Source organism: Lissotriton vulgaris, chromosome 2_1, assembly GCF_964263255.1.
Source record: "Lissotriton vulgaris chromosome 2_1, aLisVul1.2, whole genome shotgun sequence".
NCBI lineage: Eukaryota > Metazoa > Chordata > Amphibia > Caudata > Salamandridae > Lissotriton > Lissotriton vulgaris.
Window position 1 is genome coordinate 1850828105 of NC_141687.1, and position 13542 is coordinate 1850841646.

A 13542-nucleotide genomic window follows, 5' to 3' on the forward strand; every position below is an offset into this window, starting at 1 on the left:
TCTCGCCCTCCCTCACTCTCTCGCCCTCCCTCACTCTCTCGCCCTCCCTCACTCTCTCGCCCTCCCTCACTCTCTCGCCCTCCCTCACTCTCTCGCCCTCCCTCACTCTCTCGCCCTCCCTCACTCTCTCGCCCTCCCTCACTCTCTCGCCCTCCCTCACTCTCTCGCCCTCCCTCACTCTCTCTCAATCGCCCTCCCTCACTCTCTCTCAATCGCCCTCCCTCACTCTCTCTCAATCGCCCTCCCTCACTCTCTCGCCCTCCCTCACTCTCTCTCAATCGCCCTCCCTCACTCTCTCGCCCTCCCTCACTCTCTCGCCCTCCCTCACTCTCTCGCCATTGCCCTCCCTCACTCTCTCGCCCTCCCTCACTCTCTCGCCCTCCCTCACTCTCTCGCCCTCCCTCACTCTCTCTCTATCGCCCTCCCTCACTCTCTCGCCCTCCCTCACTCTCTCGCCCTCCCTCACTCTCTCGCCCTCCCTCACTCTCTCGCCCTCCCTCACTCTCTCGCCCTCCCTCACTCTCTCGCCCTCCCTCACTCCCTCGCCCTCCCTCACTCCCTCGCCCTCCCTCACTCTCTCGCCCTCCCTCACTCTCTCGCCCTCCCTCACTCTCTCGCCCTCCCTCACTCTCTCGCCCTCCCTCACTCTCTCGCCCTCCCTCACTCTCTCGCCCTCCCTCACTCTCTCGCCCTCCCTCACTCTCTCGCCCTCCCTCACTCTCTCTATCGCCCTCCCTCACTCTCTCTATCGCCCTCCCTCACACACTCTCTCTCTATCGCCCTCACACACTCTCTCTCTCTCTATCGCCCTCACTCTCTCTCTCTCTATCGCCCTCACTCTCTCTCTCTCTATCGCCCTCACTCTCTCTCTCTCTATCGCCCTCACTCTCTCTCTCTCTATCGCCCTCACTCTCTCTCTCTCTATCGCCCTCACTCTCTCTCTCTCTATCGCCCTCACTCTCTCTCTCTCTATCGCCCTCACTCTCTCTCTCTCTATCGCCCTCACTCTCTCTCTCTCTATCGCCCTCACTCTCTCTCTCTCTCTATCGCCCTCACTCTCTCTCTCTATCGCCCTCACTCTCTCTCTCTATCGCCCTCACTCTCTCTCTCTCTATCGCCCTCACTCTCTCTCTCTATCGCCCTCACTCTCTCTCTCTCTATCGCCCTCACTCTCTCTCTCTCTATCGCCCTCACTCTCTCTCTCTATCGCCCTCACTCTCTCTCTCTCTATCGCCCTCACTCTCTCTCTCTATCGCCCTCACTCTCTCTCTCTATCGCCCTCACTCTCTCTCTCTCTATCGCCCTCACTCTCTCTCTCTCGCCCTCACTCTCTCTCTCTCTATCGCCCTCACTCTCTCTCTCTCTATCGCCCTCTCTCTCTATCGCCCTCACTCTCTCTCTCTCTATCGCCCTCCCTCTCTATCGCCCTCCCTCTCTATCGCCCTCCCTCTCTATCGCCCTCCCTCTCTATCGCCCTCCCGCACTCACTCTATCGCACTCACTCTATCTATCGCACTCACTCTATCTATCGCACCACCACAGCATCACTTAGCGCCACCACAGCATCACTATGTGCTACCACAGCATCACTGAACGCCACAGAATCACTCCGCGCCACCACAGCATCAATCTGTGCAACCATTCAACAACAACTGGTTCAAATATGTTCTCTCAATGTTTCAAGCCTTATTACAAATGTCACAAAAAGATGTTAATATTTCAATTCTGTTCTTGGATTTTCGTCACAATAAAATACACTGAACATAATCTTCTCAAAAGTTATATACAAAAGTTTAAGCAATTGCCATTATAAATTACAATAACTTTTATTTAAGTATTAATTATTTAAAAATATTAAAAGCCATTGTTATTTGTAATATCAATACATCTAAGTCACGTAAATACAACACATATTGCATTACAAATGCTACAGGTGTTACATTTTCGAAAGATAAAACTATTGGAATTGTAAATGACAAAGCTATTTATTTAGCTATTTTCAAAACCAACACATAAATACAAAGTTTGTCATTTACAATACCAATAGCTCAAACTTTCTTAATGCGAGACCTATTGCATTGCAAATGCTTGTTTGTTTTATTTTCTATATCCCGCCATTTGGGGATAGTGCTATCAGCTTCTGTAGGTCCTCCCTCTTGGTGCTTTAAACCTATTCTCTTTTCTGCTGGACTGCACCTTCTTCGCCTGATTGACCTTTTCTTCTAGTTTGCAACCCCACCCCATCCGTTGGTCCCCAAACCCCTCACATCGTATTCTTTCACTGGTACTCAGGTCGGTTTTGTCTGTCTCCCACTTTGACAGCTTTGTTCCCCATGTAGTACTTTTCCCCTTCGCCTGACTCTATCTGCAATCCTTTACCCGGTTTACCATTCCCCCTCTGCCTTTTATTCCCCACAAGACGTATGTCTTGTTATGCTATTATTGTGTAAATTAATTTTTTTCTCCTATGTCTATATTTTGCTCTTGTAATTGATGTAATAATGTAACCTGTAACTCGCTGATCCTCAAGAAAAGCGCTCAGATACCTCCGGGTCTAGCCAGCGCTATATAAAACTTTGCAAATAAAATAAGTCTTGAGTGGCACTCCATAAAATGGATCTACCACTTATAGACGGGGATAAGGGGGCACCAAATTATGAGCACTACTACGCTGCTGCACAGCTCCAGTGTCCAATGAGATGGCTGGAGAGTGCCCAGGTGATATATCTCGATGGGCAATGCCTAAAAGCCGCACCGCTATAATACAATGCCTATCCGGCACCACTACTCTGTTGCAAAAAAAACAAAAACAAGGCAACCTTCTAATGATGGCAGCCAGGCTGGCGTACGTGACCCCTAAAAACCAGGTGGCACCATATGCACCTATGCAACCGCTTGAGATGTTGCCGGGGGCATTCACTTTTCATGACCGGCCGGAATTATAGACATGGGCAGAGGTAGGATTGGGCACCTGGGGCGACTTATTTGTAGAATCACAGCTGCAGAGCCTGGAAGGGCTGATAGATAACTTCGCTATCCCACAAGGTACTTTTATGCTTTGTACATTACTGGCAAGGCAATTACACCAAAATGGGGCGAACGTTGACTCCGAACCGGAAACCTCACAGGTTCTGCAGACTTTGCTGACACATGGAAAGGGCAGACAGGCGGTGACAGCAATATATAACTTAGTGAGACGTGGTCGAAACCTTCTATTGGCAAAGCTCTGAGAGTACTACGATTCTGAGCTATCAACCACCATGAGTAATGGGTGCGGTGAATAGGGTATTCCAAAAGTATATTCACTCACGCCAGACTGAAATATATGCAGCTTAATTATTTGCATCACACATACTTAACGCTGCACAGTCTGGCCCGGATGTATCCTACATCGACTGACATATGCCCTCGTTGCTCAGGTGTGGGTGCAAAGTTCCTTCACATGGTCTAGTCGTGCCCCTGCCTCGAGGCCTTCTGGAGCGAGATTGCGGCGACACTGGGGGAAGTGACCAACGCCATAATTCCAGAGCAAGCCCAACATTTTCTACGGAGTTTCACCAAGCGCACTGCAGGGCGCAATGCAGGGCGCAAAAACCTTCATAAATTCTTAGATTTTGCTTTGGTATTAGCAAAACGAAGAATTGCCATGTCTTTGAAATCGAGCGCAGCACTCAACACATGCATCCGGTTATTGGACCTCTGTAAGGCACTGGTGGCGGAACACACGACACACACTGAAGGCACCCCAAGATCTCCCACAGACCAACCCCATGCAGTGGCGGGATTACTTGTCGTTTGTGGAAGGGAAATTGAATGCACCTTTTTCCTACCAAGGATGAGTGGGTCCCCCATGTGGGGCAATAGCCATACCATACTAACATATACTGGCGTGTAAGGAGGGCATGGTCCAGCTCAACGAGACAAGGTATCCGGATCTCGCAAAGAGAGCGCGTTGTGTAAAATCCCCCCTCATTTCCACTCTCTCTTCCCCCCTCGCCCTCCCTCCTCTCCATTGTTCCTGCCGTCCTCTGAAAAGTACACATATAAGCAGCCACCCTAGCTAATATAGTACCCGAATCACATAGTACACATGGGTTAGTTGAGATCACATTGGTAAAATGGAGAGAAAAGTCATTAAAAAAATAAAAATGTAGTAGCTGATCATAAAGTGGACAGCATACATAGATATGTATAAAAGTTTAGATATAGTTTTCTTTATTGCAATGACACTAATGTCCAGAGTAGCCAGGTTCCCCACCAAGCATCAAAAGCGTAAATGTTACTGTACTATTTTTGTATAATAAAGCTGGCAGATTGTATTGTGTATAAACCTGTGAAAACACCAGTAAAGTCTATTAAAAATAAAAAAAGTTTGCATAATCTTACACATTGTATTTCAATTTTACAGGTACCTTTAATATTTGTAAGAGACAATGAATACAGTAGAGCAGCTACTTGCAAATCCATTCCTCGGACTGAGTCATGAAAACAAACTAATTATAAAACAATTAGGACCTGACCGGCCAGATCTACAACTACAACAGACTTTCCAAGACAGAGGGAAGGTATACAAACGTAAATTCTCAAACACCTGGTACACAAAAGTTGATTGGCTTACAGGAAGTACTTCAAAAAATGCTGTGTTCTGCTTTCCCTGCTTGCTGTTTAGTGGTGACCTTAATTGGACAGTAAATGGCGTGACAAATTTGAAGCATTTGGCCAATAAAATAAAGAAACATGCACACTCGAGTTGTCATTTGGAAAACATGACAAGACTGGGAATGTTGGGAAATAAAACCATTGATGCCCAAATAAGCGACACATACCGAAGAGCAATAATGAAACACAATGAAGCAGTCGATAAAAATAGACGCACACTGTCAACATTAATTGATTGCATTCGCTTTTGTGGTGCTTTTGAACGTGTGTTACAAGGGAATGATGAAACTGAAAGCTCCTCAAATCCTTATATATTCAGAGGCCTTGTAGATTTAATGGCAAGCTTAGACCATGAAATGGAAGCTCATTTAGAAAATGTTGCAGTGTTAAAGGGCACCTCTAAAACCATACAAAACGAACTTCTTGAATGTATGCTAGTGATTATAAGAAGCTACATTGTCCAGCAGATGAAAAACACAGACTTTGTAGCTATTCAGGCTGATAACACCACTGATACGGCCAATAAAACACAGGCCTTATTAATCTTTCGGTATATTGAAAATGACATTAAACTAGTAGAAAGATTCTACGGTTTTATACATTTTGGAAACTCCATTGCTGAAACTGTTGCTACATCTATGCTCACTGAACTGGACTTGGTTTTTCCAGAGCACTCTGAAAAGCAAAAACTAATTGCACAAAGCTACGATGGTGCCTCAGTTACGAGTGGAATATTTGGTGGAATACAGGAAAAAATTAGAGATGTGTACCCCAATGCTCATTATGTACACGGTTATGCCCACAAACTAAATCATATTGTGCCACAAGCAGTAGTCAAGATCTCTGATGCCAGAATTTTCTTTTTGGATGTAGCCGGCATTGCAGCATTCTTCTCAGGTTCATCCAAAAGAACCAAAATACTTCAGGACTTTGTGGAGAGTAGGGTTCCAAATGGATCTGCACCTTGTTTGAACTTTAACATGCGCACAGTCAACCTAATATATGAATGTAGGATTGATCTTGAGAAATGTTTTGATGCCATTGAAGCCAATGGCGACTTTGAAATCAAAACTCGAAGTGAGGCCCGTGGCTTTGCTAGAACACTTCACGACAGGGAGTTCCAATTCTTTCTGTTTTTGTTTAATGAAGTAATGTCTCTTGTTGACAAATTCCATAACCAGCTACAGAAACGAGATATAGAGACTGTATCTATACAATGGGCTTCAATTCAGTTTGTCACCGACATGAACAAAGTTCGAGAAGGAATTGACAGTTTAGACAGCCGACTGCCAAAAGATTCTGTTTTTTCAAAAAGCAGACAAAGCATCAGCAGTCTGGTCCGAACTGCTAAGGAAATATGTGACACTATTGTTGAGCATGCAAAGCAACGTTTTTTTTTTACAAAGCATTTGGTGAGTGCCACATTACTACAAAGTGACCTATTTGCAAATTATGAAATTTCTTTCCCTGAGCAAGCACTGCATGAAGCTGTGGAAACGTATACTATACTCAACAAAGAGAATCTAAGAACGGAGTTAACTGTGCTATATGGAATGCATGTCTATCGGCAGGCTAAGGGTGTCATTTCATTGTTCGCTTTAATTCAAAAACTTAACATGGAAAACACACTTACAGAGACAATAACCTTATTAAAAATACTCCTAACTACTCCCATGACAACAACAGAGTCAGAACGATGTTTTCCAACTTTGAAAAGAATCAAGACATTCTTGAGGAGCACAATGATAGAAGAAGGACTAAATGCTTTAGCAATGCTATCTATAGAGAGAGACCTTGTTAAGCAAATCCCAGACTTTAATGTTCAAGTAATTGAGAAGTTTGCAGCTATTAAAGACAGACGTGCTGATTTAATCTACAAGAAGTGAACAAGTGTTTATCTTAACTTTTCTCTAATACTGGCAGTTTGTGACCTGCTCTGTTGTACAGATCTTGTAGTCCGTGAAATCAGCGATGTATGCCAGGCTGCAATCTCTTTTGCAAAATAGATGCTCTTAAACTCAATACTGAGCATTTGAGACATTACATTCAATATATTTGTTTTAGCAGCACCTATCTCATTACGTTGTGTAGGTTGAGACTGCCGTCTATGCAAATGCTATCTGCTCCAAAAAACCTGTTTCATTTTTGATTACTTTGTTCTTCTAGTTTGTTGTTGGATGTAATGGCACTCATATTTATAACATGTGTTGCTCCCAACTTGTGAATATAATGTAAAGTAACATTCATTAAGATGTATCACTCCAGAGAGGAATGTGCTGATTAGAAGATTAATATATGTTTGTACTTTTGTAGCTGGAATTTGCCCACAAACGCAGGTAAGTTCCGGTCAGGGTTATAGTCAACTACTGGCAGGATTGGTAACTGGTTTGTTACGTTCATGTGATGTAGTGTGTTCTTTCAAGAAGTGTGTCTTCCAACACTACTGCTGCAGTGTAGCAAAGATTTGATGTGATTTATACATGGATATTGTTCCTGGGCGCATACGTGAAAAATGTCTGGGCCCTAAAAATTTTTCTTTTGTACCCTTAATCTGCTATGATGATGTCCTGACTGCAGGATTGTGATAGCTAGCAGAGATGGTAAGTGTGCCCCCAAGATAAGAGGAGCCTTGCTGGCCCACTAGATCATCAATGTTTGTAATCATCTACCTGGTTTTGATGTAGTGAACTGAGGCGGGCTAATGGAGTTCTAGCAAATTGGAGGGGTGGGGGAGGGTGGTGATGCGATCATACTACTTCATCTCCTGCATATATCACATTAAGCGCCTTGTGGGACACTCTTTGACATTTGTCTTGCTGTTTCCCTGTGTCCAGTCCTGAAAATCTCACTAGCTTGTATTGTCTTAGTAGATTTAATTTGCAAGTTAATTAATAAAGAAATCTTTGAAGTACTAAGAATTGTTATCTCAAAGGCAATTTGATGTTTTCTGGTTATAGAACGAAGCAGCTATGTCTAATATATTAAATGTCTTTACTGATGTCATAACTAGGCTTTGAGAAGAAAATGTTGAACACGTTCTTACAAAGCGATTCGAGGCTCCCACCATGAGATGTGTGTGTGTGTGTGTATATATATATATATATATATATATATATATATATCAAGAACACTCCTGACCTCTTGCGAAGCTGCAATACAGCAGGCGCGGACCTCTTCTCTGACCAGTCAATTTAGCGCAGAGCTAAAACGCCATCACACCGTCTTATCAAAGTGGTAAATTTATTAAACAAAAAAAGTGTAGAGCTGATGCTCTTCCCTGACGCGTTTCGCTCCTGCAAAGGAGCTTGGTCACATGACGCGCCCACAGCCAATGGAACAATAAATAGTGTGGAGCAAGCTCAATCACCCATAAAAATCAGATAAAGTCCATAATGACATCGATTGGCATGATATAAATAACATGTTTCAAATAACATTCGTACATAAAGATATTGTAAGCATTTGATGGAAACCAAAAAATTAAAGCATAGTGCTTAAGTCCATAGATGTTGAGTAATTATTCGCTTTGTATTAAGTTAAATCAAACCCCACAAACTGAGAGTCACAAAAAAGAGACAATTCGACAAATCCATGCATAGTGCATGAATATCCAAACAAACGGTTGAAATATAATGTTATGAGTTAATAAGTTGGAATCCCCCATAAATCGCAATCGATCCAATATGATCAAAAGAAATCAATTTTACACAAATGTTTAAATTCATTTCAGGAATTACCAACAAACAGATAATAAACATTTTTCAACCAAGTTGCAATAAAGTTGTGTCTAACTCAGAAAAATATATTCCAAACAATATCACACATGATTCACAGAATGTCAACCGCTTAAAAAACTTGCTCATAATAATTTGAGTGAACAACTTAAAAATAAAAAACAATAAATTATTTCTAACGGTTAAAGCTGAAGCACAGGAATAGAAAATCATCAAAGTTCATAATAGACAACAGTGAAATTCATTATTCTTCTATTTATGAGTTACTTATTTACTATGAGTGACCTAATCAGAAACTCAAAGATTTAGATTCAGATCAATATTACAGAAAATTGTGTAATTCGTCAGTGGCATTTAGGCCATTAGGTGCCTTAGAATCGAATAACAGGATGAAATAGGTTTCCTTTTGACTTAGGAGTTTCTCCCTGTCTCCCCCCCCGTCCGGGGTTTGGGACAGACCCTAGAAGCGTGTATTGCAAATCTTTCAATCTGTTGTTATGCACAGCCTTAAAGTGGCGAGCCACCGGGTAGTTACTGTCTGAATTTATGATTGCGTGTATGTGTTGTAAAATACGTTGATTGGCAGGTAGTTTGGTGCTGCCAATGTAAGAAAGATTGCAAGTACACTTGAGTTGGTAGATGACAGTCACTCCTGCAAGTCAGATATTCAGAAATGGGGATGGATTTGTCATTAAATGCTGACTTGTAATGGGTACCATTAACTGCAAAGGTGCAAGCACGACAAGACGTGCATTTGAAAAAGCCAGTTTTTGCTAACCAGGTACGCTTAGGTGTCATTTCAGGTTGGGCATGATCTAGAGCATCCTTCATGGAGGGAGCTCTCCTAAAGGTGATGGCCAGTTTATTAGGTATAATGGGACCCAAAATGACGTCCGTCAAAATGATAGGCCATTCGGAGTTAATGATACGTCTCAGTTTGCGTTGTTGAGAGCAAAAGGTGGTAATGAGACGTACTACCTTGGTGTCAATTTCCTCAATAAGGGTCATTGGTTTGAGAGTCAATAAATCATCCCTCGAAAGTAAGGATACTTTCGAAAGGGCGCGTTGCAGTAAATCTGTACTATAACCGCGCTCTTGAAATCTGGAAATGGATTCTTTGAGGCATTGATCTGTTGTGACTGAATCACTACAAATTCTCTTGATTCGGACAAACTCACCGAAAGGTATACTGTTAATTGTGTGTGTAGGATGGGCACTGCGGGCATGCAAAATTGCATTGCCCGCCGTTGTTTTTCTGTAAAGTTTGGTGTGGAGCTTACCCTGTTTAATATACATTTGAACATCCAGAAACTCAGCTGAGTCTGAGATAGTGGCAGTAAATTTCAGATTACGATTGTTAATGTTAATTTCATTAACAAATTGTTGGGCCTCCGCTTGTGTCCCTTTCCAAATAATACAGATGTCGTCGATGAAGCGCCAATAATGGGCAAGATGTAAAAGCCAATGACCATGGGTTTTACCCAACACGTGCTCCTCCCACCAGTCAACATGTAAACATGAATAGCTGGGGGAGAAGTACGAACCCATGGCGACGCCTCTCTCTTGATGGTAAAATTCATTTTCAAATTGGAAATAGTTATTAGACAAGAAGATGTTCATCATTTCAACTAGCATGATATTATGATTACGCAGAATGGAATTGCGAAATCTAAATAATATTTGGCTGCCTCCAAACATTCCACATGGTTAATGCTAGTATATAATGATTCAATGTCCATCACCAAAAAACAAAATTCAGAACACCAATTAACATGTTTGATTTTAACCAAAAAATCTGTAGTGTCTTTGAGATAGGAGGGGAGTGAAATCATATGAGGTTGGAGAAAATAATCAATGTATTTGGAAAGATTTTCATTCATACTCCCACATGCCGAAATGATAGGACGACCAGGAACAGGGGTGATACATTTGTGCACTTTGGGAAGAAGGTAAAAAACAGGGGTGATCGGATGTGAAACGCAGAGAAATTTGGCCTCCTCTTTAGTGATGAGGCTTTGTCTTTGCCACTGATTGATCTTTTTTCTAGTAGTATCATTGCTCTTCAACATGGCAAACTTGGTCGTCTTGGTGTAACATAAAGGATCATCCAATTGTCTTTGGGCTTCTTTGATATAATCCACTTTTGCCCATAATACAGTGTTACCACCTTTGTCAGCGTTTTTGACAATTATTGATTGATCACTTTGAATTTTTTTCATCAATTGCCAGTATTGTTCGTTATGATGGTTATACTGTTTCTTTTTTCCCAAAGTAGTTCTGTTCAGTTGTTTTAGTTCTGATATAACTCTGTCACTAAAGACGTCAACCGCGTCCTTTGGCATGAGAGGTAGAAAAGTTGATTTACTCCGGAATGGACTATGAGCTGGCTTATTAACAGGGATCACTTGACTTACAGTAGGTGTATCATCATCATTATGTTCCAAAGATAGTAAAGTCTGCAGGCCTTCCAGATTTCTCACTTGCAGAGAGGCGTTAGTCAAATCTGATGTTGTGTTTGTGTTAGTTATTGCCAACACATCAGGCTTTGGATGTAGTTGAAAATACTTCATCAGCTTGATCTTCCTGATGAATTTAAAAACGTCTACGCGCCTGAGTGTAAGAAAAATCAGATTTAGGGCAAAATGAAAGTCCTAACATTAGCAGTTGTTCCTCTGCTTTAGACAAGACGAAGTCAGTTAAATTGATCACTGTATTATTCTCACTTATTGGGGTTTTCTCCAGTTCCTCCGGGAGTTGCCCCTTGCCGCACCTCGCTTTGGAATTGCGCCTCCTGTTGCGGCGTTTGAAGAAAATGTTGAACACGTTCTTACGAAGCGATTCGAGGCTCCCACCATGAGATGTGTGTGTGTGTATGTATATATGTATATATATATATATTACCTATTGGTGGTCGCCAGTAGGTATATATAGTTAGGATTTTTTTCCTATGGGATTCCTGAAAATTGTATGTCGAATAACTTTGGCGTTTGTTGACGGAATTGGCTGAAATCTTCAGGAAAATGGCACATTTTGTTTCTGAGCAGCCCCTGAAAATTTGGGGGGGTTTCGTCAAGGGGGGGCAGAGTACAAAGGGGGGTCCCAAAACGCGTTTTTCCCATTCATTTTTCCATAGGGCGGTTGGAATCACTTTTAGCTCGAACAACTGAATGGATTTATACGAAACTTGGCAAAATTATAGATTTGGTTTGCCCGACGTGCCTTTGCTATATCTCAATATATGTGCTCCAGTGGATTTTGAGAAATGAACATTTGAAAAACCAGATATATCTGTGACAGCGTCCCGGTTAGCGCCCCGGTTCGCGTACCTGACGCGTAACGGAACTTCGCGAGGAGAAGCGGATTGGCTCCCTGGTGACTGTCAACATTCTAAACAGTCCGGAGCGGCCGCCATCTTGTGTCTCGGTAGGATCGCTTTCTACAAAGGGAGCACCGTAGAATTCTCAAGGAGGTAAAAGGCACCTTACCAGTTGTGAGCGGCGTCTGAGGAAGGCGGAAACGCCGAAATGCATTATGCTGCGCAACCTTCAGTGAATAAAGAGCTCCTTCATCAATCCCCGCTGTGTCCTTGGGTCACTGAGCAATGAGTGGTCTTTTTTCATATATATATATATATATATATATATATATATATATATATATATATATATATATATATATATATACACACATACAGACTTGCATATATGTACAAGCCAATGTTTCAATTTTTGATCAAAACGTAATTAACATTTAAGTTTTCTTTTTTCAATGTCCATGCTTGTTATAAGATCATCAATATGGCATGGAGATTTTCAGGTTAACCAATGAGATTCAGTGCAGTGACAACCATGCTTGTCTCATTGTACAGTTTGCATACTACAGTAATTCTTGAACAATTGAAATTCAGTAAACTATAGAGCGTTGTCACAGCTACTCGTTCAAAGTGCTTTTATAAACCTTGCTTACTCAAATTGTCTTTATTGTGCATGTTAGACGGGGACCCGGAGGGTCGGCCGAGTACAGGGGGAGAGGCCTCCGGTGATCGTACAGACAGGTAACTTCCCCCCCACAGATAGACACCACACAGAGAGGAGTTCTGCACACTTTTATATATCTTTTAGGCAAGGTGATGAGCGGTACAGTGGGACCAGGATACGAGGATCCCATCAATTCTAGTCTCTTTGGGGAAAAGGGTAGCGGGACAGTTTGAGTACCGGTCTGGTACAGAAGCAGCAAGAGGTGGAGCTCACAATCCTCGAGCTGAAGGGTTCGCAAGGATGGGCCGCGGCAGCGCCAGCACCAGCAGGCTTCGAAGATGGTTCACGATGAGGAGAGCCGCAGCAGCGCCAGCAGGCTTCGAAGATGGTTCACGACGAGGAAGGCCGCGGCAGCGCCAGCAGGCTTCGGAGATGGTTCACGATGAGGAGAGCCGCGGCAGCGCCAGCAGGCTTCGAAGATGGTCCACGATGACGATGAGCCGCGGCAGCGCCAGCAGGCCTTGAAGATGGGTTACGACGAGGATGAGCCGCGGCAGCGCCAGCAGGCCTTCAAAGATGGTTCACGAAGAGGAGCCGCGGCAGCGCCAGCAGGCCTCCAAGGATGAGTTTGTCTCGGTGTCTCTCGACTCCAGGATACAACTGCCTTCCTGCTCTGGAGCTGCCCCAGTTATAGGTCTGGCGCCCTTTGATGTCCGGACCCTCGCACTTGGAGGTCGGGAGGTCCGGGATGAGGGTGTCCCGACACCCAGCAGGGGGGTGGAGCCAGCGCCCGGGGAGGCTGGGGGCGATCGACACCTGGCGGAGGGGAGCCATCGACATTGACCTGCCAAGTGGTCTCTTCACCCCCTGGGCGGATGGTGGTGCCTCGTTGTCGGGGCCTGGCCGAGGTTGACCCGAGGCCACGAGGCCTGGTCATGTATGTCCAAGATGGCGGCTGGGCCGGAGACCGGGGTTCTGGACGGGACCCGGGCCAGCTGGTACGGTGGGGTTCAGGAGCCAATGTTCCGTCGGGGAAGGGCTGGTGAATTTCCCCGGCGGGTTGCACGGGTGGTTCTTGTCCGAAGAACAGGAGGAACAGGGGTCCCCGACCCGCCATGCGGGGAGGGGACGGCCGGCCATGAGGCCTGTCCAACAGTGCACCATTTGCCCAC

At 43.9% G+C, this 13542-nt stretch overlaps 1 protein-coding gene across 2 annotated transcripts in view; it reads left to right on the forward strand.

Annotated features, from left to right (window-relative positions):
• Positions 1-7577, forward strand: part of LOC147733403 (zinc finger MYM-type protein 1-like) — a 77940-nt gene extending 70363 nt beyond the window's left edge. For both annotated transcript variants that reach the window (XM_086958023.1, XM_086958024.1), the window contains one exon: positions 4409-7577. In XM_086958023.1, the coding sequence (XP_086814149.1) occupies positions 4434-6545 (2112 nt within the window). In that variant the 5' untranslated portion in view covers positions 4409-4433 and the 3' untranslated portion in view covers positions 6546-7577. The remainder of the gene's footprint in view (positions 1-4408) is intronic.
• Positions 7578-13542: the final 5965 nt, after the last annotated feature.